This window comes from Hydra viridissima, unplaced genomic scaffold, assembly GCF_058129835.1.
Source record: "Hydra viridissima isolate aposymbiotic clone 2 unplaced genomic scaffold, HvirCarnegie_v1 scaffold_6, whole genome shotgun sequence".
NCBI classification, from domain to species: domain Eukaryota; kingdom Metazoa; phylum Cnidaria; class Hydrozoa; order Anthoathecata; family Hydridae; genus Hydra; species Hydra viridissima.
In genome coordinates, this window is record NW_028324305.1 from 6,057,774 (window position 1) to 6,083,402 (window position 25,629).

The following is a 25,629-nucleotide window of genomic DNA, read 5'->3' on the forward strand; positions in this document are numbered from 1 at the left end:
TAAATGAAGAAGAAGAAGATGAAGAAAATGAAGAAGATAAAAAAAATGAAGAAGAAGAAGATGAAGAAAATGAAGAAGATAAAAAAAATGAAGAAGAAGAAGATGAAGAAAATGAAGAAAAAGAAGATGAAGAAAATGAAGAAGAAAAAGATGAAGAAAATGAAGAAGAAGAAGATGAAGAAAATGAAGAAGAAGAAGATGAAGAAAATGAAGAAGAAGAAGATGAAGAATTTGAAGAAGAAGGAGATGAAGAATTTGAAGAAGAAGAAGATGAAGAAAATGAAGAAGAAGATGAAGAAAATGAAAAAAAAGAAGATGAAGAAAATGAAGAAGAAGAAGAAGAAAATGAAGAAGAAAAAGATGAAGAAAATGAAGAAGTAGAAGATGAAGAATTTGAAGAAGGAGGAGAAGAAGAAGAATATATCATAATAACAGTTATTTGAAAAATAATCATGATCATTTTAGTAAAAAGTCATTAAAGCTTACTAAAAACTATTATGATTATGACTTTCGTCGTTCATTGGTTTGTATAATTTTAACTACGAATAAATTTTTATTCCTTATTAGAAACGAGTTTCCGCCATTCTAGATGCACGTTTCTTTAATAGCGGTCATTGACGAGGGTGGTTTTGTAAAATCAATTTTTTTTATGATTTAAAATTTCAGTTATAACTGATCTATAAAAGACCATTTAAATACATCTATAGTTAAACAAAAAAAAAATGATATCTATGTATTAATCTAGTTTATACATCTAAAATGCTTCTGAAATAATATATTTTTTCGTTGTCTAATATACGTATAAAATACACGCATCTACAATAGATACAAATTAGAGAAGCCTTTGATGGTCTAAAAGACATCATTTGTCTGCTGGGTATTACTTTTGAATACTCATCTTTCAATTTTAATCATCTTTCGGTTTTACATACTTATGTTTAAATATGTTACTTAGTATAAGTATAAGAATGTTAACTTCCTTGGTGTAGGCTACATTTATTTAACGTAGTTAAAATCATACTTATAACTCGCGTTCTAATACTTTTTTTTATTTTTCTAACTAAACAAACAACTTACAATTGTTGTTTAACAAACAACATATATTTTAAATGATGATGATTGTGCAATAACTGTTTTAAAACTAGAATAATTCTTCTCAAATAGATAAATACGTATAGATATAAAAGATACGTATAGATAATAAAAGATCTCAATTTTCGAGATCTCTTATATCTATGCATACGCATTCAAAGTTCTCTTTTTTGAAAGATACCTTATTAGAGTTCATAACTTAGAACAAAAATTTTTTTCTTTTTTTTTTTTTTTTTTAATTTAAGCTGCTTTTGTTATTAAAGACTATTTATATACATTAACAAAAACTACGATAAAAAGAATTTGAAAAAAATTGAACAGCAACAGTTGATCTAACTTTGATATCGTGGCTTAAAAAATAGTTTAGTGAGATTGATGGCCATGAGTGCACTTATCACTGGGAAAAATGTCCAAACATTTTTTACTTCTTCCGCGGAAGAGAACGTTGGATGAAACTTCGAGTAAAATAAAAGTAATTAAGTTATTAAAATTGATTCAATAAAAAAAAACTTTTTCATGTATTTATTGTTGTAACAAATGAAGGTAAATAAAATGATGATAAATTATTGACTTGCAATAGAAACATTAATCCCAAAAGCACTAAAGTCTAAAATGAAAAATAAGAAGGTTTGTTAGTAAAAGTTTGCTAGTAGTTATACTTTTGTTTTATGCATTATCTATACCAATCAATTAAAATATCAAATCAACCATAGAAATAACGAAGAAAATAAAGTTTCTTGTGATTGAAGAAGCTGAGTAAGTCTAGCCAATCTGTCAATCCTTCCTTGGAAATGATCATCAAACAGTTAATTGATTTTGGCCATCCGAATGTACCAATTGAATCATTTGTGCTGTGCCGCTCTAGTGTTAGAAGACACGAAAAAAGAAAGCAAAACATTTCAGCTTCGACCAACTTTTGAATGATGTGATAAACCGTTTTATTTTCTAATTTTGAAAATTCTTGTTTTAATAAACACACATATATAAGCTAATTTATGAAATTACAAAGTTAATTGCCAAATAATGCTTTTACTAAAAATAAGTAAAGAAAACAAGTTTCTTTTTTTTGCATACTTTTGACAGTCTTCTGTTTAATTTCGATCTATATTTCCTCTAATTGGCAATTTAACCAGATATTGGGACTTATATTCTAATAACCAGTGCACTCAAACCAACAGAGTATTTTTTTATTTTTAAAGTTGATGAGGTTAAATCTCATTTTATTACAACCATGAGTACGTAAAGGCTGGAAGTATGTTGAAGTGTAGAAGAACATTCTTTTTTTGCTCCTCTATTCATTGAAATAAATTTTTTATGAAATGGACTTTTAAAGGACTTTTACACTTCAAAGATTTGCCTATTATTTAAATAAATTGGAACTTCATTTTTATAAAGATATGTTTCTACAAAAACTTGAAATGGAATATATAAAACATACTTAACAAACTTACATCATAAATGATAAGTAGTTATATAATTAGATAACTAAAAGCACAACAGTAACCATGGAGCTCTTCCTTTACATCATTTAAAGGTCAAGACTAGTTAGTTCCTCATATCCATTTTGTCAATTAGCCTTTGGTAATTGGCTTATAGACTATATTTGAAGTTATATACAAAAATATTTCAGCCACCGGTAAATTTTAGCGTTTCTTTATCTGGGTTTCTTCATTTTTCTTTTTCTTTTTTTTTTTTTTTTTTCTTTTCTTTTAGCAATATTTACTATTTTTCTCACAGTTACGGAAAAAGGTATCCGGACAAACTATTTTTAGGTATAATTCTATGTTAAATGAAGGAAACCTCATACTGTTATATATATTTTTGTAGCTCTCGACAAGCTCTATCTAAGTGTACCATCAAACATTTACTATACTAGGTAGATGTCTCTTTTGGTAAGAAAAACTAAAATGACTGTGGAAAAAAGTATCCGGACAAAAAAATTTTTTTTTTTTTGTAATTTATTTCTTTAATATTTAGTCCATCCTCCTTTATTAGTTAATACTTCGTCAATTCTCTTAGGCATTGACTCAACCAGACTCTTACACCTCGTTATATCTATAGAATTCCAGCATTTTCTGAGTGCTTCATCAATATCGTCTTTTTTCGTCAATATGAGCTTACAAATTTCTTCCTTGACTACTTTCCATAGGTTTTCTATTGGATTCAGGTCTGGACTTTGTGCTGGCCAATCTAACACCTCGATATTTTTGCTTTGGAGCAAGGCTTTGGTATTTTTTGCCGTATGTTTTGAGTCACCATCTTGCTGGAATAAGAATTCTCCATCGAATAACTCTCGAGCAGATGGTATCATATGGTTTGAAAGTATTCTAACATACTTAGGGGAAGTCAATGTATCCTCTATAACATGAATACGCCCCACACCATTCCAACTGAAGCATCCCCAGGCCATGACATACTTATCATGCTTTATTGTCTGTTTAACATGCTTTTGTTGCATTAACTCACCTGGTCTTCTCCATGTCCAACGTCTACCATCTGAACAATTAAGGCATATTTTTGTTTCGTCTGACCATAATACCTTCTTCCAATCATCAACGATCCAGTTTTGATACTTCTTTGCAAACGCAAACCTCTTTGCAATATGTCGTTTAGTAAGTAACGGTTTTTTGGCAAGTGCTCTACCATGTAAATCATACTCATGCAGCCTATTTCTAACAGTTCGAGGACTTATATTGACTAACTCAAGTTCTCTGAGCTGATTTGCAATATCTGTTGCATTTGGTCTCACGGAATTCTCAACCAAAGTGAGGATTTTTCGATCAATCTTTGAAGTTGTTTTTCGTTTTTGTCCAGATCTTGGCAAACTTTTGAGTACTCCATGCTTTTTAATTCTCCCCAGAGTATCTTGAACCGTTGATTTAGGCATACAAAGCTGTTGAGCTATATCTCGAACCGTTTTGCCTTCTTTTGAGAGCACTTCAATCTCTTTCCTAGCAACTTCTGTCAATTCTTTACTTTTCACCATGGTAACGGTTGTCAATGGGTTCTTAATGTTATAGAAATAGAAATTATGGTTTTTATCATTTTTACTTATATTATCCTAAGCTACTAGGATACTTATAAGATATTATGCTATTAACTTTATTGAAAATCTTGACCAAAAATTAGCAGAAAGTAACTGTCCGGATACTTTTTTCCACAGTCATTTTAGTTTTTCTTACCAAAAGAGACGTCTACTTAGTGTAGTAAATGTTTGATGGTACATTTAGATAGAGCTTGTAGAGAGCTACAAAAATATATATAACAGTATGAGGTTTCCTTCATTTAATATAGAATTATACCTAAAAATAGTTTGTCCGGATACTTTTTTCCGTAACTGTATATTGATATTTAAAGAAAATACTGAAATTTTATAATTTTAACCATTAAATTTTTTGAGACTTTGAGGTCAGTTTGTAGAAATCCACCCGAAGCGTTTAATTAGTAAAACTCATTTTACTCGTTTCGGTATTTTATTAATTATACAAAACTAAGCAGGTTTCTGAATATTGATTTATTTGAATTCCATTTCATACTCTTGGTTTATATTGAGGTAATATTGAACTTACAGACTTAAAGAAAAGCAGAGTACAATATCTACCGTCAATAAAACTTTCTTATCCCTACTTTAGTAAGTTTACGCAGTTTCTTACTTTTCAAAAATGCACTCTTTGCTTTCATTTTAAGTTAAAATAAAATCGTAACACAAAGAAGAGAAGTTTTTTTTCTACAGTTATCTTTACGTCCTCTATTCTATTTTATAATACCGATTTTTAAAGCATTTAAAAATGCACATAAATAATTAAGTCATTATTGAAAAATGTTTTAAAATGGAAATTAAAAAAGAAACCGCTTAAATCTAGTCGAATAGTGTTTTTCTCGCCAGACTTTATTGCAGAACATCAAAGAAGTAATGAAGCAGGTAACTTCTTTTGCGCTGAGGATACATATAATGCATGTTAATTCTGTTGCTTAGATTAGGAATGTTTCTAGTTCTCTTAGATTATGATAAACAAAGACAAAATACTGCTAAACTAACAGGCTTATGAGCTCCGAAGATTATCTTTTTATTAATTTATATATTCAAAACATTAGGTTTATTGACACGCTCAGAAAGTTTGACCTAGTGGTCAAAGCTTGTTTTAGAACATGTCTGGAACCTCTATATGAAGACAAGGTATCAAAGTTTAAAGATTTATATCTTGATTTGGAAGGTATTACAATCACACCAAAAGCTTACGTCATCTCTCATCATGTGACTCAATTTATTCAAAGAAAAAACTGTTCACGTGAAATTTATAGTGAACAAGCAACAGAAGCCCTTCATCATGACATTAGTCTGCACTGTAAATGCTTCGAATGCTCTGTTGATTATTCTCAATATGGAGAATGCTTGAGGAATTGCTTTGATGATTACATCAGCAAACATACTTAAATATAATATGACATGAAAAAAATATGTAAAGACAATGTAATAGTGCTGTTAATGTAAAAGTATAGTATTCTCATTACTAAATTTGTCTTTCTATTTATGAAATTCAGAAAAAAATGCTTGGTTTTAACCAATATCATGTACCATTATTTGAACAATATTTAATCAAGTATTGAATTTTTACAGGCGAATTTTTACCACGGATGAAATTATTCCATTTCAAAGTTTACATACTTGAAGTCAACTAGGTTAATCACTATCACCACCCTAGAGGTTTTCTCTCGATCAAAAACTTAGGCCTAGGTCAGAAAAAATTCAGGAGTGACCGCATTGGTTTCACCGCATTGGTTTTACTACATTGGTAACACCTTAAATTAACCTATTAATGTTTTGGTTGAGGCGGCGTAAATGAAAGAAATAAAAAACAAACTTTGAACTTAAAAAGACTAACTTTAAAAATTTTTAAATTGGAATAACATTTTATACTTTAATTGTTATTTTAAAGAATTTAAAATAATTTTACAAAAAACGAGTCTTGCAGCAAAAAGATATTGCAAAACAGGAGAGAAAAGCAAGATCAATAACCAAGAATCCAAGAGGATTTGCTCAAATAACCAGTTACTGAAGCTCCCTACTGTGCGAAATGTTTTAGATCTAAATGATATTGGCTGATGGTTGAAATGAGCTAACAAGAATCTTCTCAAATGTTTTCTTTTTCGCAAAACCATTTAGTGTGTAAATAGCATATGAAAATTACTGACCGAATCTGATGGCTGTTGTTACATGACTTTGAAAAGTTAAAAAAAAAATCCCGCTGAAGCACATGTGAGGAAAGTAAAATGTAGATTACAAAAGATTGGTTAGGACATTTATACCTATTTTCTTAAAAAGTATCTATTTTAACAACTATTTAAGAAACATTTTTGTATGATAAAATTGTGTTCATGAAGTAAGTCAAATAAGAGATTTTTCTAATACCTCAATATCAAAGATTTCTTCATTTAACTGTCATGGTAATATGATGAACTCACAGACACCTTTAAACACAAAGCTGTCAAGTTTAATACTTTTGTTAAAAATTTTAAAATAGAATATTTTTTACTTTACTTTAAATGTTATATACTGATCATAGGATCTGTCAAACTTTTAAACAAATGTTCTTCCAAATATCAGTAATTGTTTATTACAATTTACAGCATTCAAAGCTCAATAATCATGCTCAATAATCATTTTTAAAAACTTTTTTAATTGTATAAATGCTAATTGTATAACTATCTTATCAGTTATTTAAGTATTTGTAAAAAGACTGGTTAATTGCTCATTTATGAATCAGTTTATGAAGTCTAAGTTTGTTATTGAGCAAATATTTACAATTTTAATTTTAGGTTACAAAGTCTATTTATATTCTGATTTGTTGGTCTGGTTATGTATATGGAGGTATAAATCATTTAATATTAAATACATATGTTATATATTTGTTTTAATTGATTAGCGAAGTATCAATGACCAATAAAACTAAGATATAAAACATGTTTATTTTTTTCAAAGAAATACTCTACTTCATTGAGCCTTACGACTTTCCAGACTGGTATTTCAATGTTAAAGATAATGATATTTTCTCCTTTTATAAAAATGGGTTAAAGTTTTCAATTGTTAAAGGTAAATTCATAATTATTTATTTCACAAATAGTTTTTTTCTCTTATTTATAAACTAAAAAGCAGTGGTGAATTTAAAAGTTATAATTCATCATTAATAATAATGAACCAATTTTTAAATTATTTTTTCTTGTTTTTTGTTTTAGAACATTGATTGAGTCCTAGTGAAAAATATTTTTAATAGTATTTTGTTAAATTATCTTTATATTATTATGTTATTATGATAATTCACATAAACTTTAAACTTTTTTTTTTTAAATGTAAATCATTAATGTCTATGGTTTATCAAAGCAAAAGGGAAGGAAAAATATTTAAAATCTTTAAAACAACTGAACTTGAACTTCACATTGAGTGTTTCAATGTAATGGATAAAACAAAGCATAATTTAATAGACTACAAGCAATCTTCTTTTAGCCTTGTATTAAAAGGTTTGAAAAAGATGCTATGGCTCATCTTAGGGACATTATATTTCTTTATTTATTTCAGACTTATCTTTTAATTCTATTAGCTGTTTTCTAAGTTGAACTGAGAGTATCAAACTAAACTTTGCTACCTTTTTTTAAATGTTGTTTTAAATAACTTATTGAATTTGTTAACATTTTTGAAATTTGAAGACTTTAGTTTGAGGCTTTTTTTGTATACGTTTCAGGGCACAACAAATCGTTTTTATGTAATGGACGTTGATGTTTGTATCTTAAATTATTGACGAGCGTCTAATTTAAGAGATACACAGAGCACAATGCAAGTCATTGCATTTTTTTTTCGCATGCTTAGTTTCTCTCTCTTCTTCTCCTTCGCGTTTAATGCTATGCTCTTCTGTACCATCTTTCTTTAACATCGAAAAGATGCTTAGTTGTTCTGGCATTTTTTTAAAAACTTTAAAAATAATACTACATTAAATATTTAATAATAAGTTAATAAAAATATCATATTATTGGTGTTGTTAATCGCACAATAAAAAATTAAAATTATAATAAACATATTAACTTTATACATTCTAATAGATTATGTATTTTTTAGTAAAACGTGAAAATTATTTTAAAAACTTTTAGAAGTTTTTTAACATGCAAACAAACATTTCTTCACTTTAAGGAAAGTAAGAATAAAATAAAAGCATGCTATTGAAGAAAGCAATTGTTAAGTTTAAGCACAGGTTTTTTTAAAGTAATTGCAAATGCAGTCATTTTTGGTAAAGTTAAGAATGCTTTTGTAAATGCATGCAAAAACCATGCTCAAACATAATTACTTTCTTCATTCCTTAGAAGAAATTACTTTTAGCGTGGTTTCTTTTGAAGTCTTTGAAAATGCGTTTAAAATATAAGTAACAATATAAATATAAGTTCACAGTATATATAAGCATCATCAAAAAAATCATCCAGTTTGGAAACAAAAGTTCCATTTCTTGCAAGTGAAGTTGGTGTAGCTCACGTTTCACTCTTGTTGAGAAGGAACTTTTTCTAAAATATCTTCTCTAGTTTGATTTAACATTTTTTTCTCATTGAGATTCTAGCCAAAACTTTGATTTTTCAATAATGATAAATGTAAATGATATTCTTAAGGCTAACTTCAGTTTGAGATGATGAGGCTTGCTGCCTGTTAATACAGTTACAGAGTCCCCAAGATGATGAATGGCTCTTAGATCTTGTTGATTTTGTTATAGATTACATTTTTGATCAGAAATTAATTAAAAAAAAAATGATAATAATACAAAAGACATTTTTATCAATTGTTTTGCATTTATAATCATGAGTTTTTACTTTGATGTCACCAGACTTTAAACTTGAAGCATTGTAAGTTAACTTGTTTAGGTTTCATTGAGGCATTGCTCTAATTTATTATTAATTGCATTAATAAATTAGAGCAATGGCTTAATCAGGCAAGCCTTCTGAGCTGCCATGCTATGGGAACAATTTTTAAAATATCTTGGCTAAACCAGCCAGTTTACACCCTTCAATAAACATATATGAAACTTTATGATAAACATGTAACATAATACAACATTGTATAAATTTTTAAATATTTTTAAATATTAGGTTTGTTGAAGTGTAGTGTCAATGAAAAGATAACCAAGCTTTTTTATTTATAATATTTTAATCATTAATTATCAATAAAAACAAAAATACTAGTTCTTCTACAAGTAAATTGCTGTCAGCTTTAACCTGTGATTAAGTAAGCAAATTCACATACATCAAGGACAAAAGTTAGTTAATTCTATTAAAAAATGAAGAACACTGAGCTGATGAAAAAGTAATATGATATTGTGATATATAGTTTTTTTTTGTTTTTTGTTTAAATGAACAATTCCAGCTATTATTGAAGGTTATGATCTAAAGACTAAAAAATAATTAAAGAATTCCCCTCCCCTCCCAACTATTAACCACATGGCTTGTAAAATTAATTTTACACTGAAAGAATACAACTAGGAACCCATCTGAGTCTAATGACCAGAATACAGGAGGCTTACCATCATTTAGCTACCTCTAAATATTTTTCAACTGTGCTCTTGTAATTTCAATATTATTATTTGATAAATAGGTGCAATAATACAATACTAGAGGGTAAGAAGGTCAAATTTAAAATGTTTTAAAATAAGCTCTATCCTAAACTGTATATATAACTTTCATTTTTTGTTTTAGCATGTATCTAAAAGATATTTATTACACCACTATTTTACATTTATTAGAGCAAATTTTGGCACATCTGTTAACTAGGGTATTTTCTCCTGCTTTTGTGTAAATAAAGGATATTAGAAGTTAACTTATGTTTGCATTTAAAACTTTTGAAATGTATAAAAAAAACAAACAGCAAAATGAATAAAAAGTTTTAAAAAAAATTTCTAATTTATGAAAATCTTAATGAATTAAGTTAACTACATATATAAGAAATATTTTTTTTACATTGATATAGGCTTACTTTTAAATTAAACCAACCCATGCTAAGCTTATTAGAGTGTCTCATTCATTTAGAAACAATCGGGCATATAGTTAAAAAGTTATTAGTTTATCTAAGAGACATTTTTGCCATTCTTTACTTCATGTGAACATTTCACACACACAAGATTTCTAACCCTTCCTAAACATAAGATTAGCATGTGATGAAGTTTGAAATGGTAAGGGTTAAGTGTGAGGTTATTAAATGCCTGAGAGACAGTTATTTCTAAGCAGAGGATAAGCTAGAGGCAAGGTAGGATTAGGCTCATTGGCTAACTTTGATGTATACCATTCCTATCTATCTTTTTACTAATAAAAAGAATAATTAGACTTAAATTCTTTAGTGCTTATGTTTCTCCTTATTTGGTTCTTTAAAAAAGTTTTTTTTTTTTCAGGTTTAGTATAATGTAGTTTTAACATAAATTTTATCTTAATATGATAAAGTTTTAGTTTTAATATAAAACACTTAATGATTTTTAATGATTTTTTTAGGCTTGTTTGGAAATCCACAATACATTTCTTTTAAATTGACAAATGAAAAAAAGTACCTTCGTCACCAAAGTTTTATTCTCAGACTTCATGATATAATATATATTTGGCCTCCTGATGCTGAGTTCATTTTACAAGAAAGTAACTTTCCAGGGTTTATTAAAATAAAATCAACAGGTTCTTTAAGCACACGGTTTCTTAGATTTTATGGTCCTAACTTAATCACTAGATTAGAAGAAAAGCAAGACACAAATGAGTATGACATACAAACAAGTTATAAATTTATTGCAAGTGGTAATAGTTTGTTTTTTTCCTAATTATTGTTTGTTTTTTCCCTAACTATTTCTGTAATAATATGTTTAAAGTAAAGTAAACTTTTTTAAGATCTTCGTATTAAAAAGATTGATGACATCAATAGATATTCAGTCAATGTTACTGTTGATGACTTCCCACCAATATGGGATATTTCTGATAGTCAAAATCCTTTCATTGTTAAATACACAACTCCAAATAATCAATCCATAATATTCAATGTCACTGGGAGTTCAATTGTAATTACCAATTTAGATAGCTACACTTTCTACAAGTTTTCTGCTGGTGTGCAGAATGAATTTGGTATGATTGTGTTTGGAATTGTGTCTGACCATCAAACAGATGAGGATTGTAAGATTTGGATTTTTTTTTGCTGCTTTACTTAGTTTTTATTTTGTAGAATATAAAAATTGATTAAAAAACAATTAAGAAATGTTGTATTTGAATTTGAGTAAATAAACTTCAAATCAAAAATTGAATATTGACAATCACTATATAATAATAAGATATTGATATTCCAAATGTTGTAAATTTAATCTCTCTTATTTTTGAAACAACAGATTCAATTTAAATAAAGGATAGTAAATTGAAGATGTAAACTGCGACTGTGAAGCTTGTTTACGTTGTTTGCCCACAAATGTAGTGCATAATGGTTGAATAATGATGATGTAACTTGAGTTGCTATTTCATTTTTAATGGTGAAGCAAATGGTTATTACATTAGTCTCGGCTTGACAAAGATATTTAAAATTTATAAAAATAATATTGATACAGCTACATGTTTTCATTAAAGGTTATTTTAGAAGATATAAAATATAGTTATTCTTAGGAAAGTGAAAGTATATTGTGAATAACTTGTATTTGAAATGGATTTTGGTGATGCATCTGCTGAAATATAGATTTAAACTTTTCTATATGATTTTAAAATAAAATTTTTGTTAAGGCTTTTAATTTGCATTCTTGTAGATTTATTGACAACTACTTCTTTAAATCAAGACTGTTTTTGAGTATCAGTTACTTGAGAATTATGTTTGAGTAAAGTTGATATGCAATAAAGTTTTGCATAAATTTTTATAATTATGCATAAGTATTTTGTAAAATTAAAACACAATTTTTTAAAATTGAACCTAGTTTGAATATGAGTATGAGTAAGAAACAGTATTCTTGAACTGAATATTTGTATGGGAGTCTTAGGTCTGTTTTTATGAAATCTATTTTTAGTTCCAACTGGTCCACCTCTTAATTTTACAGTTGCACAGGTCAATTTTTCAACACTTTTGTTGTCTTGGGCTAATGTTGACTATTTGAAAAGAAAAGGGATCATACAAATGTATAATTACTCTTGCCAAGACTATGAAGTAAGTATTTGGAACAACGTTCCCAACAGTACATTTCAAGTAACAGTGAACAATCTGAAAGCTAGCACAACTTACAATTGCTCTATTGCAGCTTGCACAAAGGCTGGTTGTGGTGTGAGGTCATTTGGATCTAATAAAACATTAGAAGGAAGTATGTCAAATGTAGTTTTATGTTTTATTTTTAGTTAGACTAGATAAAAGTGTAATGGAACAATTAATCTCTCACCTTTTTTTTCTGCTAAAAAAATTATGCACTCGATAATTTTTTAGCAGCAAAAAATGGATATATAATTATGTTTGATCATTTGCATTTTTTTATTTTGCTACTTTTTTTTGAATTCCTTTTAATTTCCTTCAAAAGTTAATAGTATATTATTAAATTTTGAATTGAATTTCTAATCTAGTAGTTCAATATTAGTATTACTTGATCTTTAAATGAGCTTTTTCTCATTCTGTTTTATTTTTAAATTAAATGTTCAGGATTTCATTTGTTTTGTTTTTAATACAGGAATTAGTGTCTTTATATTTGTCATCATGAATTGATTTTTAGTGATGAACACTTTTATCATTGACTTTACAGCTAATTTGAAAATAATTTACCTTTTTAATAAATTTTTTAAAGTATTCTTTAGAGATATTCCAATTAATTTCATTTGTAAACAAATTTCTGTTTTTGGACTCTTTTCTTAGGATGACGCCCCTGTTTGTGTTTTTCACCAAGTTTTTTCTAAAGTTACAAGAACTCATGGGCTTTTTTGATTTATTGTATCTTCAAAGCAAGATTAATCAGATCTATCTTAAGTAATTTGGAATAAAATATTATTTTACATATAATAAATGTGTTTGCCATAGCAATATTATTATAATTAATAGATATTTGTGGAAAAAGTAATTATAGGATATAAAGTAGCTTATTGCAGTAAGAGCTGTGAATTCTCTATGATCCTAATTGGCACTTTGAATCTTATGCTTTTGTTTTTCTACTTAATTCTGTTAGAAATCACCGCTTAATATTGTTTCTTTAGCTTTGAGCCATCTTTAGCTAATTTAACTGAAGGAATTGTAAATTATAAAGGTGGGTTCACAAGCTTTTCAAAGCAATAGTGAGTTGTCTAAATGTTTTTACCGCCTGTCAGCTTAATATTTTAATATGTTGAATTTTTTTGCACCCTTTTTATACTTTTCTTTTAAATTATGAAATATAGGTTGAAGGTAAACTTTTTCAAAATAGTCATTATCCATTGTTGCAAGTAGCGGCTTTAAAAAACATTAAAATTTCAATGAACTTATTGAGATCTTCTTAAATCCAAAAAAAAGAATAGTGGCCTTAAATACTGTTTTATTTTCGTCCAAAGTTTCAATACAATTCTCATGAGATGTCATCTCTGCATTCTCTAGAAAGAAACATTGTTTCTCGGTAGAATTGATTGTGGCAAAGTTTAAGTGAAACAACTTTTCTAGTTAAAGAATTTCTGATTTCTAAAAAAGTTCATAGAAAGGTTATGTTTAGTACTATAGGGCTTTATACTTTTCCAAAACAACATTTCAATAGAGTAAATTATATCAATGTCTCATCTGGGTAAGGTGGTTTTTCAATACCAACATTTTCTACAAATGCCAAAGATAAAGAAAAATTTCATTTTATTGATCAGCGATAAAAGTTTTAGCATCTAAACTACTTCCAATTTCTTCTTGAGAGAGTTTGTAGTAATAAAGTAAGCCGTTAGAGGATATAACAGCTACAGATAAATATACCGCTGTAAATATTTTGATTTTTCATCGATAAAAGCCGTATGTGTATTTTATTGATAATTTTTTTGACCCATTAATAAACGCGTTGGGAAGCAAAAACACATCATGAGCATTTAAGTTTTCCTGTTCATTGGGATTTAAAACATGTATATACCTAATTTCACTCCATTTGGGCCACTATAAATACTTTTTAAGTGCACTTGTTATCTCGTGTTTTATGGTATTTGGCAGTCTCATTAAATAAAAAACTTATAAGGTTTAAAAAGTAGTTTCTTTTAAAACAAAGAACAACTATATTAAACAGTAGGAATTAAACGGTAAAATAATACTAGTTACATGACACATCAACCTGACTGCATTGCAGAGTAGTTCTAAGTACGCCATTTAAATATACACTTAAAAAGTGTTTTAGTCAGAACTTTCTGAGTCCCGAAGGTCTGAAAGTTGCGATCTCTTCAGCACAGCTGATTTTTTTGCATCTGGAAACTCTTTGCGATGGTGTTCAACAATTTTGAGCAAGTACTTCTTTTCCTCCTCTGATTTGGTGAAAGATGAGCTGAATGATGACACCACTGCAATTCCCCGCTCGGCACAGTTATTGAAAACTTTCAAGGAAGACACCACTGCTGTTGCCTTTCGAAAGGATGGAGTTTGTTGCCAAGGTGAAAGCATCAGTCATTAGAAAATTTGTGGAAAGCAGAAGAGCAGAGATGACGTGGTCACAAAATCCTTTAATGTCACATTATGAAGTGCTGAAGCATCATTTGAGCTATGAAAGTGCCATTCATCTTTCTGATCATCAGAAGATTTCTCCATTAGTTTCCCCAAGCAAGCAGCAGGGCAGTTTTGTTTCATCCACTGAGACACGCTGAGAAAAGAGAATCAGAAGAATGAGTTCTGGACAAAGGTAACAGAGATGTCAGCCAATCGCTTTTAATGTAGTCTAACAAATGGAGAGAGAAACATCTTTATAATCAATAAGAAGCTTGATGAAATCCAGATCATTCAGAGGTGCGTCTTGGAATATACTAAATTTTAAATCTTATTTTATTTAGGCCAAAACGTCTTAAAGTGCTTGAATAGCAACACATCCGGTCCAGTTGTATTACCACCAAATGCCTTTTTGAAGACTTTTGCACATATTATCTCAACTATATGAGATCTGCACGCTAACCAAAGCAGCATTTTACTCATATTATTTTCAAGAATAGCACATGCTCGATTAAGATGGCCTGTTTTTGTTGTAGTTGTGTCGAACGACATTGCAGAGATCTTTTCTGGCAATTGCAAATCCTTTAAAATATTTGCAAACGCCTCTGAAACCATTTTCCTGTTCTTTGTTTAACTTTTGGCACACCCAAAAGCTTCTCAACATCTAATCCAGAGACGAGGATAGCGACAAGGTCTTCCATCTCTGGACTGCCATCTATTACAGGAAGTAACTTCTTTTCAAATATGGACTACCAGTGGAGCATCAACTTGGAAGCTTTCTTTGATATCGGCTGTTTTTTGGACTGATTTTTTTTTTTGGCTCTTTGTACGCTACTCCTTGACAAAGCAATATCATTTGCGTCTCCATTACTAACTCTCGTCACAGCTAGGGTGTGAACTGCCTGTCCATCAATTACTCCAGTGCGATAAGAGCAGAGGCTACCAATGGCGAAAAAACACCAATAGCTTTCAAGCGACGTCGTTTAGGCAGAATTGATATTGATTTCATTGGCCTGGAAAGAATTGGTTGTCGTCTTCCTTCTCTTAGCAATGACTGCTGCTTGTTACTGAGAGTTCAGCATGGTTATGGATTACAGCAACATCTTTCCCTTTCCCTTTGCAAGTCATTCAAGCAACATATTCTTCCGTTTTTGAGCTCGTTATTTCTTCTTTGCAAATGTTTTGTCTTCAGTTCCCATTACCATTTTGCGTTTAATTCACTGGTCATGCAAGAAAAGTCTGTCATCAATTCTAATCATATTGTTTACATTGATGAGTGCGATGTCAAAGATGGATAATGTGAAGCTAACAAAATCACCTTCCTTTGAACGTTAAACCTCTCCTCCTCTTTTAGAATTCTTCTCAACCTCTTGGTACTTGTCAATAAGTGCTTCCAACTTTTGAGTTATTACCCGTTTTTTAGCCGTAGGAATACGTGCTTTATCCCAGATGCTCAACAACCTTTGAACGACATTAGAAATATCATCTTTCTTGCGCACTTTATTAATTTTGTGTAAATGAAAGTATACACTCGAAACATTTGTCGCTGTTCGAAGAACTCCTTCAGAAAAATCCTCAGATGGTTTACCATGTAAATGAATTTAAGTTTTCGACCTTGTAGTCATAAATAAATGAATGAAACAAAGTAAAACATTTTGCCTTTTAAATCATTTTTTCAAACGTAAGGAGACAAAATGGTTTAATTCGGACTCAATCTTTTACTATATAAAAAATATAATATTAAGCTTACCTAGAGAGCTGGTTTAGGTATATTTATAGTGTTGAAAGGAAAACCTTTCGAAGTAATCTCAATAAAACTCAGTTAATTAAAGTAAGAATTAGTTAAGCAATCAAATGAAAAAACTTTTGTATAGTGCATAACAAAGATTAATATGCTGAAATGGAGAATATGTTATCATTTGCTTTTACTTTATTATATGCGGGGAACCAAAATTATATAGGTTGTTAGGTTGATAACAGATCTTGCTTGAGATGTGAACTTATACTTGTTTTAATTTTTGTAGATTCAATTAATGCTTCCGTTCATGGTTTTTTTAAAGGGTAAGATTTCATTATCTATGTCACTTTTGAATAAAACTTTATTTTTATAAATCAGTTCTCTTGTTGTGCACAAGTTAAATTATCCAAAACTTTGACATTACTTAATAATAAACGGTAAAGTTTTTTTAAAATTAAAAACTTAGAGAAAAGTGAAGTAAATTGCTACCTTTACTGCTATAATAATTTTTTTTCAAATATATTATGCATGGTATGTAACGTGTTTCCAGGGTAGATAAATAATTCAAGCAATTTAAATGTTACAAAATAAATAATATATAATTAAAATGTTTCTAAGACCTAGACTTTTACTTCCATGCATTTTGTTTCATTTTTTTTTAAATTTTCCTTTTTTTTGCTAGAATTAAAATGTATTTTTTAGTAAACTTTAATCATTAATTTCTCGGAATTGGTTTTCCAAAAATAATCCAAGTTTGAGAAAAAGAAGTACTTATAACTTTTTAAAATCATATTTTTTTTTTCTTTAAGTGTTTTGGTTAATTTTGAAGTACCTGTTAATGAGGTGGATGATTGCCGTGATTTCAAAAACAACTACTGCTGCTTACTTTCTCTAAATTGAGGAAAATGTCAAATACCTTAAACTTTTTCCTTTATTTTCATTCTAAGCTTATTTCTATTATTTCGCATTCAAGTTATACAAATAAGTTATATACATAAAACAAATAAACAACTAACTTGTAGATAGAAAGTATAGATAACATGTTTGATAATTACTAACCTTAAAAAGATTTTTCAATAAAAAAACTGTCACTAATAAATAACATTTAAACGCATATCTTGTAACTGTTGCGTCTGTAGGGAGCAAAACATCTACTCAAACAAGTCTACATGTCGACAAGACATTCCAAAATCTGCTTCTTACATGCTCCCTTAGGTCTGTTACTGAACAATCAAAAAGTTTTTTAACAAATCCCTCTTGATGTTTTAGTCAATATAACATAAAGTGTAGTTAAAAACCTGTTAACATAATATACTTTTGAATCCAGAAACTAAGCCTTTTTTAAATTCAAATAAAATAAACTTTTTCAAAAAATTTGAGATTTTTTAGTTTGGAACCACCATAATAAACAGTTTTTAGCTTGGTATTGACGGAGGGGGGAATTTTGCGCTGAGAAAAGAGTCGAATATTGGGTTAAGTTAGAACCTATTTGCACACATATCAATGCCAAAGCATCTCACACGCCTATCTATGATAGAAAACACTTAAGTGCTTGAGATTTGTGTGGAATAAGGAGTTGCGTGTTGGGTTCGAAATCTTTTTCGGTGAAGGCACAACTGTTCTTAATATCAAAACATTTTCATCTAAATACCTTTTCATCACGAAAAATATTTTCATCACGAATACCTTTACCTTTTCTGAATGCTATTCTGAATGCCTTCAACTTTTCTAGCGGAATTTATCACGCAAATGCATCTTAAAAATGTCTTCATTTTAAAGCCTTCTCCTTCCATACACAGTTTAAAACAAGATAGAATCACTCACGAATTAAAGGTACTGATGATCCACCAGAATGTTTTTAGAGCATGTTCTCTGAACATTTTTGTTTGTAGATCCCGTTAAAGTGAGTATCCAGCAGATACAGTCGGTGGCTGCTGTGTGGTGGGAAACATTTTTGTTCAGAAAAGATTTCTGCAAAAGTTGCTTTTTTTTTAATTCGGTGGATCTTGCTGTCATAAAACACCTACATTCTAAATTTACGAATGTCTCTAAGTGATAGCGTACACATCACCAAATGCAATTTTAATTCAAACATAATGTCTTGATTTTTTATTAAATACATTGAAAACACATCCTCGATAAGATTATTAAGATAAATAAAGAGCAAGTAAAAATCTTTGAAATATTTTTAAAATGCTTAAGGGGCATTCCACGTCAAGTGGAACCACCTTTTGATCAAATTCGACATCACCGACTTGGATTTTGATGAAAATTGGCTCACACATTGGGATATGGACAAAAGAAAAACATGTAAGTTTTTTTTGACTGAGGTCAATTATTTCCTGAGATATGACCTTTTAAAGTTTTGACCTTTTCACTTAACCTTGGTTATTTAAAATGTCATAACTTTTTTGCTTTTATACTGAGGAAGTTGATTTTTGTGGCAAACAGAAGCTATTGCATAGACGAACAACCTTGTTCTATACAAAAAAGTGATAAGTTCAATAAAAAAAAGTTATTGGTAATATGGTCATTTGACCTTTGAGCATGGTCAATGGCAAAGGTCAAAGGTCATAATTTTTTTTTTACACATTGCTTTTTCTATTGCGGATATCCCAAAAAAAAACCTTTTTGGAATTCCCATAAACAGCTTTGGGATTAACGTTAAAGTAGATTCTAAAAGTTTAATATTTATTGGCCTTACAAATGCGATATTTTGAGGTCATTTTCTGTAAATAGCCTATTGTAGATATATATTATTAATTATTTCCTTTTTTCCTTTTATTTTCTAGGTTGTAAATTAATTTTGTAGTACTATATATATATACTTAGTCAGTATTAACCTATATCAGGCTTGAAGCTATATATACTTATATTAAAATAATCAATTCATTTTCATTGAATTAGTCATCAAAAGACAACTTAGGAAAAAGTTTTTAGCAACTTTCAAATTAAATTTAGATTAAAAATGGCATTTCAAGCGCAAGTGAAAGAGTTAAAGAAGAGTCAACACCATTGTTATGATCCTTTCCAACACCAGGAGAAAAAAAAAAAAAACATTAAGGGTAGTTACTAGTTGGCAGGTAACTATGTATCCTTTAAAACTTACGGCTGGAGCAAAATTATGTGATATTTGCCGAAAAAAGATTACTGGCTTACCTTCCGAGATAGGATTATGTGATGATGAAAAGTCAGCAAATTGTAATACAGAGTCAGGTTCTCAATGCAGTTCCAGATCTCAAGATATTTTTGGTGACAAGGGAGATAAAAATTATCAGTGCCAGGAAGAAGAAATTTCAATTTTTAATAAATCCTTGTCGTTATTGGGTGAGTCACTCTTGAATAAACGCAAGTTACAAGCTGTTAAAAGTTATATTCCGGAGAAAAAGAAAAAGCTTAAAAAACTTGTAAAAAGGAAGTTAGAACTTTTATCTCCTAATTCAGATGCTATTGCCATGGATACTTCAGAGGATGGTGAATACAAAGCAACTAAAAAAAAAGTTTCTAACACATATGCTGATGACATTGTTAAAGTGCTCCACGATTAGTATAATTGAACTCAAAGTAAGAATGAGAAGATCATGATTTTGACAATACTTGTTGCTCAATGGAGTAATCGAAAAGTGATGAGAGAATTCAATTGTTCGCATTGACTTCTATCTAACACATATGCTGATGACATTGTTAAAGTGCTCCAGGATAAGTTGAGCAACAAATAAATCAAGAGATCATGATTTATTTGTTGCTCAATGGAGTAATCGAAAAGTGATGAGAGAATTCAATTGTTCGTATCGAGTTCCATCTCAAGCAAAAGAAGTTTTAATTACCTAAGTTGTTTTATCAACCCCTTACCCAAAAAAAGGGAAATCACTACCTGTGCATGTGAAAGATATGGTAAAAGAGTTTTATTACTCTGACACTGTTAGCCGTGTAATGCCTGGAAAAAAAGATTTTCTATCTGTTTAGGAAAATGGGGAAAGAAAACATATTCAGGAATGAATAGATTTAAGAAATTTTAAGGAAGTTTACTAATTATTTTCAGAAAAGTATCCAAATATCAGAATTGGGTTTTCGAAGTTTACAGAGCTACATTCAAAAGAATATGTCTTTGCAGGAGCAAGTGGTACTCACTGTGTGTGTATGTATTATATATCAAAATGTTAAGCTCATGATAGTCGGATCACATATGGATGATTTACAACTAGAAGATGAACTACAAACATGCTTTGGCTAAAATCCAATGCAATCCTTCCTTGCCAGCATGTCCTCTAGGCGAGTGTAAAAATTGCCTTGGAGTTGCTATGCTGAAGGAATGGCTGTTGCAATCCTTTGAAATTAAAGGACTTGAAGAAATTGAGTATAAACAGTGGACTAGAACAGATAGGTCCCAGCTTCAAACGCAACAGATAGGTCACAGCTACAGTCCACTGATGAATTTATTGAAAGATTATTAGGGAGCTTGAAAACACTTACTAGACATGATTTTATTGCAAACAATTTATCCGATGGAGAATTTCTGGTTATTATTATTTCTAGTTATACATTTATCATACAAGATGCAGCTCAGGGAAATCATTGGACAAATAGTTAAGCAACTTTACATCCTTTTGTTTTTTATTATAAATATGAAGGAAATTTATTTCATGGGCAAATAATGCGCTACTTTTGGAATGTAATACTCATGACACAATTGCAGTTCACCTTTTTCAGCGTAAACTAATTAATTTTTTTAAAAGTGAAATTTGAGGTATTAAACATAACATATTTTAGTGATGGCTGTGCAGCACAATACAAAAACCGCAAGAATTTAATAAATCTGTGCTATCACAAAGAGGACTTTGGTATTTCAGCCGAATGGCATTTCTTTGCCACAAGTCATGGTAAGGGCCCCTGTGATGGAGTTGGAAGAACTGTTAAACGTGAAGCAGCAAAAGCAAGCTTACAACGTCCATACCATGACCAAATAATGACCACTTATCAATTATATACTTTTGCTAAAGAAAATATCCATGGGATTTCCTTTGAATACCTCACTGCAAATGATTGGCAAATCGAATCCACAATATTGAAGGAAAGATTTTCGAATGCTAAAACGATTCCTGGTACCCAAAGACTTCATTGCTTTAAACCATTACCCACCAATGAATTTCAAGTACAAGATTATAATTCCAGTTCTGTGTCTAGAATTGAAAAATTACGTCACAGAAAAATAGCCAACTCAATTTCAGTTCAATTACTGGTTACATGGTTGTAGAGTATGATGAACATTGGTGGATAGGTTGTGTGTCGGAAAGCAATCCAGAAAAAAGAGAAGTAACCATGAACTTTTTTCACACTCATGGTCGCAGTCAACTTTTCTCCTTCAGAGTTCTTCCAGATATATTTACTGTTGATTTAAATGATCTTTTGCTAGCAGTCGAATCCAAAACTAGAACTGGTCGGTCATACTTCATTACTTCTAAAGAGTCTGAAAGGGCAACCAAAGCACTTAACTTGTATCATCGTTAACTATTATAGCTTTTTTAACTTATTATTAGTAAATATGTATTACAATTGTTATGGTGTAAATATCATACTGATTTCAGTACTGTACTGCCAAGTAGTTAAAACTGCCAAATAATGCATTTTTGTTACTTTTCAACACTATATATATATATATATATATATATATATATATATATATATATATATATATATATATATATATATATATATATATATATATATACACCAAATTATAGTATATTTGGTATATGGTAGCTATTATATAACTTAGGGCCTACGTTCAATAAATTACCTTGAAATACTGTATAACTATAAGGTATTTAAATAATAAATTTTTAGAACCTACTTATACTTTAACGTTAATCCCAAAGCTGTTTATGGGAATCCCAAAAAGATTTTTTCATGGGACATCCACAATCGAAAAAGCAATGTGTAAAAAAAAATAATTATGACCTTTAACCTTTGCCATTGACCAGGGTCAAAGGTTAAATGACCAAATGATCAATATCTTTTTTTTTATTGAACTTATCACTTTTTTGTATAGACACAAAGTTGTTCGTCTATGCAAGAGCTTCTGTTCGCCACCAAAATCAACTTTCTAAGTATAATAGAAAAAAGCTTATGTTCAAAATTAGTAAATGAATCTTATATAATTTATATAAAAGTACAAAAATAAAAGCAATAATCTAAAAAATAATTTATACTACAAGATTAGTCCTTAAGCATGTCATTTAAGTTGAAATCAACGGGGAGCTCCATTATTTATTTTAGGAAAACAGCAGTTCCTGAATTTGAAGATCATGGTAATTTACTTATTAAATCTTCCTCATCTGTTTTATGTTTCATATCTTAACAAGAAAGTATTGAATGTTGTATACGATGTTAGTGTTTTTAATACATTCGCTGAGTAGTTACATTTACCTCTTACGAAGAAGTTCAACTAAAACATAATCATTTGGCTTCATTACGCTCTGTGTTATCTCATTACGCTCTTTACGCTCTGTGTTACCCTCTAAGGTTTTATCCATTTTTAACTTCCAAACTACTTACAATAAATCTTGTATACAACATGTGCTCTGAAAATCCGCACTAACTTTGACGCCCTTTCTTAATATTTTTATGCAGGAACCTTTGTTTTAATTTACGATATTCGAATCTTTGATTCATACGTGAGTAAATGATAAAATGAAAAACTTTATTCTTTTACGATGATTACCAAAAACAAGATTGTAATTGACCTTAGTCTCTTGGGTATTACGCCCAAACACGTTATGATATTATAAGTCGATTTAAAAATTCGGTTGCATAGGTTTGAAAACGGGAAGTGGTATGACAAAAAATGAGGACTTCAAAGTTTATTAGAGCAGATAAAGAGAGAATTAAACCAACCCATTTTGATTCATGAGGAAGATTTGTGAATCAGCATACATTAAAAAATGTTGTTATGACCTGGGCGAAGTCTCAAGACCCAGTTTAAAGGTCAAGAGTGAGATCTAAAAGGTACCTCATTAAATACTTCAAACCCTAATCTATTTTTCTTGCAGTAAACAAAACAAAACATAAAGATGTTTTTATCTTCAATAAATAGAATATATTGGATAATCATCCACAAATAGCCCTCAAAAATTGTTAGTAAAAAATCGCTTAAAACTTAATTACAAATTTTAGTTAGAAACATTACTAACAACATGATAGCTGGTTCTTTTACTTTCCACAACGGAATTAAGCCAACTTTTTAAATAAATAATCTTTTCTATGTATTTTATCACAAGTTTAAAAATGTTGTTGAATGGTAATTTTGTCCTGAGGTCCAATACATTGCAAAAAAGGAAAATATATCTGTTAAAAGTGTTTTAAATTTTAAAGAACAGATTATTCAACCATTCAATTGGCTGTCCACATTTATCGCAGCAATGTAGCTTGCGCCAAGGTAAAACTGCCCCGAGGTACAACAGTTTCTCCTTATAGTGATGAACTGTAGAGATTTTTCGTCATCTAGTGGTGAAATCGTCTGACAATAATTTGCCAAGACAAAAATATTTATAAAATTTTACCCCCCAATACCAGTAAACTTCTGTTTGCTGAAAAACTATGAAAAACGTTATGAAAATTTCACAGAAATTATCCACAAACGTAAGTTTTCATTCAATTTTAGCAAAACCATTATTAATGTCAGTTAGAGAAAAAACAACACGATAACTTTAATCAGTTACATAAAACAGCAAATCATACGTATTTAAAACAAAAAAAACGCGCTAGATTAAATATCTACTTTAATTCATCAATGATAACTTCTTTTAAAATTTAAAGATATATAAAGTTATCAAGAGAAGTTAATCTAAATACTTCTTTTTTCTTTTAACACCAAAAGTGACAAAATCACCCTCTGGTAAAATCGTCTCAGCCTACTCTGTAAATGATGAGCGATCTCCATATGAAGTTTCTTTTTTTACTATAATGATTCTTTAATCAAACTATCATCTTAAACATGGTTTGTACTTTTTTCTTCTTTTAAGCTCATTTCTCTCGTAAATGTGAAAATATTCATTTTCAAGACTTTTTTTCTAAATACGTTTATTTTAATATCCATGTTTTGTTTTAATATAGATTCTGTCAAGGAAAAAGCATTAACTTTGTAATTTTTATATAATTATAGCAACAATCTGAACCTGTCACTTGAAGTTTCTGGTTATGGTTATAATGCAACGCTCGAGTATTTCCTTCCACCTTTTGCAACATTTCTATATGAAAGTAGTTCTCTTGATTTAATTAAAAGTGATTTTAACAAACAGAAATATATTGTAAGTATAGGTCTTTGAAAAATTTTGCTTCATTACTTTGCATAAATCATTTAACTAATATCTATCTTCTACGTTGTTTATTTCTCTGTTTTTATTGAGGCAAATGTTAACTATATTGTGCATGTATTTTCAAGATAATGTTATACATCATTCACTAGTTTCCAGATCTTTTCCTCAACTCGAGCGAAATTATTCACAACATTTCAATGACTTTAAGGGTATCAAATTGTCCTCAATCTGGAATGATTATAATTGATATCCCTGTGAGATTGTCTTTTCAAAGTACTACCGGTACACCACGAAAGTTAACAAAAGCATACCGAAATAGTCTTGCTTGCATGCCTATAAAACTTATAAATGCACCAAGAAGGGAAAATGCTCTTCCAGGTAGCTTAAGCTGCTTTTCTTATTAATTTAATTGTACTCGACGATCTTAATGGCAGCAAACTTGAGTTATATGCAGCTAAATTTTGACTTTTTTGTTTAATGAAAAATGTTTTTAAATAGTTTGTTAAATAGTTTTATTTGTCTTGATTTAAGAATATTATGGTCGTGGAATATACTGGGAGGCTGAAAAGTCTATTATTTACGTCTGTATGAATCAACACGCTAAAAGGTGAAATCTTGTCAAGAAAGTTTTCTCATCCTTTATAAATTGTTATTCGTTCGTCTGAGAAAACTATTTAAACCTTTTATGAATCACTACTAGAGAATGTACCTTTTTTTAGAGTAAAAAGTGCTTGTTATTATTCCAAAGACTATGGTCACTTGTGGGCAGGTAACAATTATCATTCGAAGTTTTTTATTTAGTGCGGTAATCGTGGACCAAATGCTTAGGCTTGCAAATGTTAAAG

General features: G+C 29.4%; 2 protein-coding genes and 1 long non-coding RNA gene across 18 annotated transcripts in view; 2 read left to right on the forward strand and 1 right to left on the reverse strand.

Annotated features, from left to right (window-relative positions):
- The window catches only part of LOC145190138 (uncharacterized), a 168,018-nt gene that overhangs the window by 88,821 nt on the left and 53,568 nt on the right, over positions 1–25,629 (forward strand). The gene's annotated exons all lie outside the window — the stretch shown is intronic.
- The window catches only part of LOC149886775 (uncharacterized), a 32,130-nt gene continuing 11,436 nt past the window's right edge, over positions 4,936–25,629 (forward strand). Inside the window, exons 1-15 of one of the 16 annotated variants that reach the window (XR_016453561.1) lie at positions 4,945–5,014; positions 6,910–6,961; positions 7,073–7,183; positions 10,603–10,893; positions 10,984–11,262; positions 12,132–12,419; positions 12,959–13,069; positions 13,294–13,371; positions 16,756–16,792; positions 18,672–18,779; positions 22,746–22,777; positions 24,631–24,775; positions 24,934–25,162; positions 25,316–25,391; positions 25,504–25,553. Coding sequence is in view for 7 of the 16 variants with exons in the window: in XM_090091207.1 (XP_089947333.1) it covers positions 5,006–5,014; positions 6,910–6,961; positions 7,073–7,183; positions 10,603–10,893; positions 10,984–11,262; positions 12,132–12,419; positions 16,756–16,792; positions 24,631–24,775; positions 24,934–25,162; positions 25,316–25,391; positions 25,504–25,553 (1,567 nt within the window). In the remaining 9 variants the exon portion in view is untranslated. Of the gene's footprint in view, positions 5,015–6,291; positions 6,384–6,909; positions 6,962–7,072; positions 7,184–10,602; positions 10,894–10,983; positions 11,263–12,131; positions 12,420–12,958; positions 13,070–13,293; positions 13,372–16,755; positions 16,793–17,278; positions 18,853–22,745; positions 22,778–23,283; positions 23,378–24,630; positions 24,776–24,933; positions 25,163–25,315; positions 25,392–25,503; positions 25,554–25,629 lie in introns of those variants that run through there. The other 15 variants (XR_016453555.1, XR_016453562.1, XM_090091207.1 and 12 more) reach the window with 15 other exon arrangements.
- LOC149886776 (uncharacterized) lies at positions 16,815–19,863 on the reverse strand. The gene is made up of 3 exons (XR_016453576.1): positions 18,548–19,863; positions 18,156–18,492; positions 16,815–18,120 (listed from the first exon to the last, which is right to left on the reverse strand). It is a non-coding gene; the product is annotated as an uncharacterized LOC149886776 (long non-coding RNA).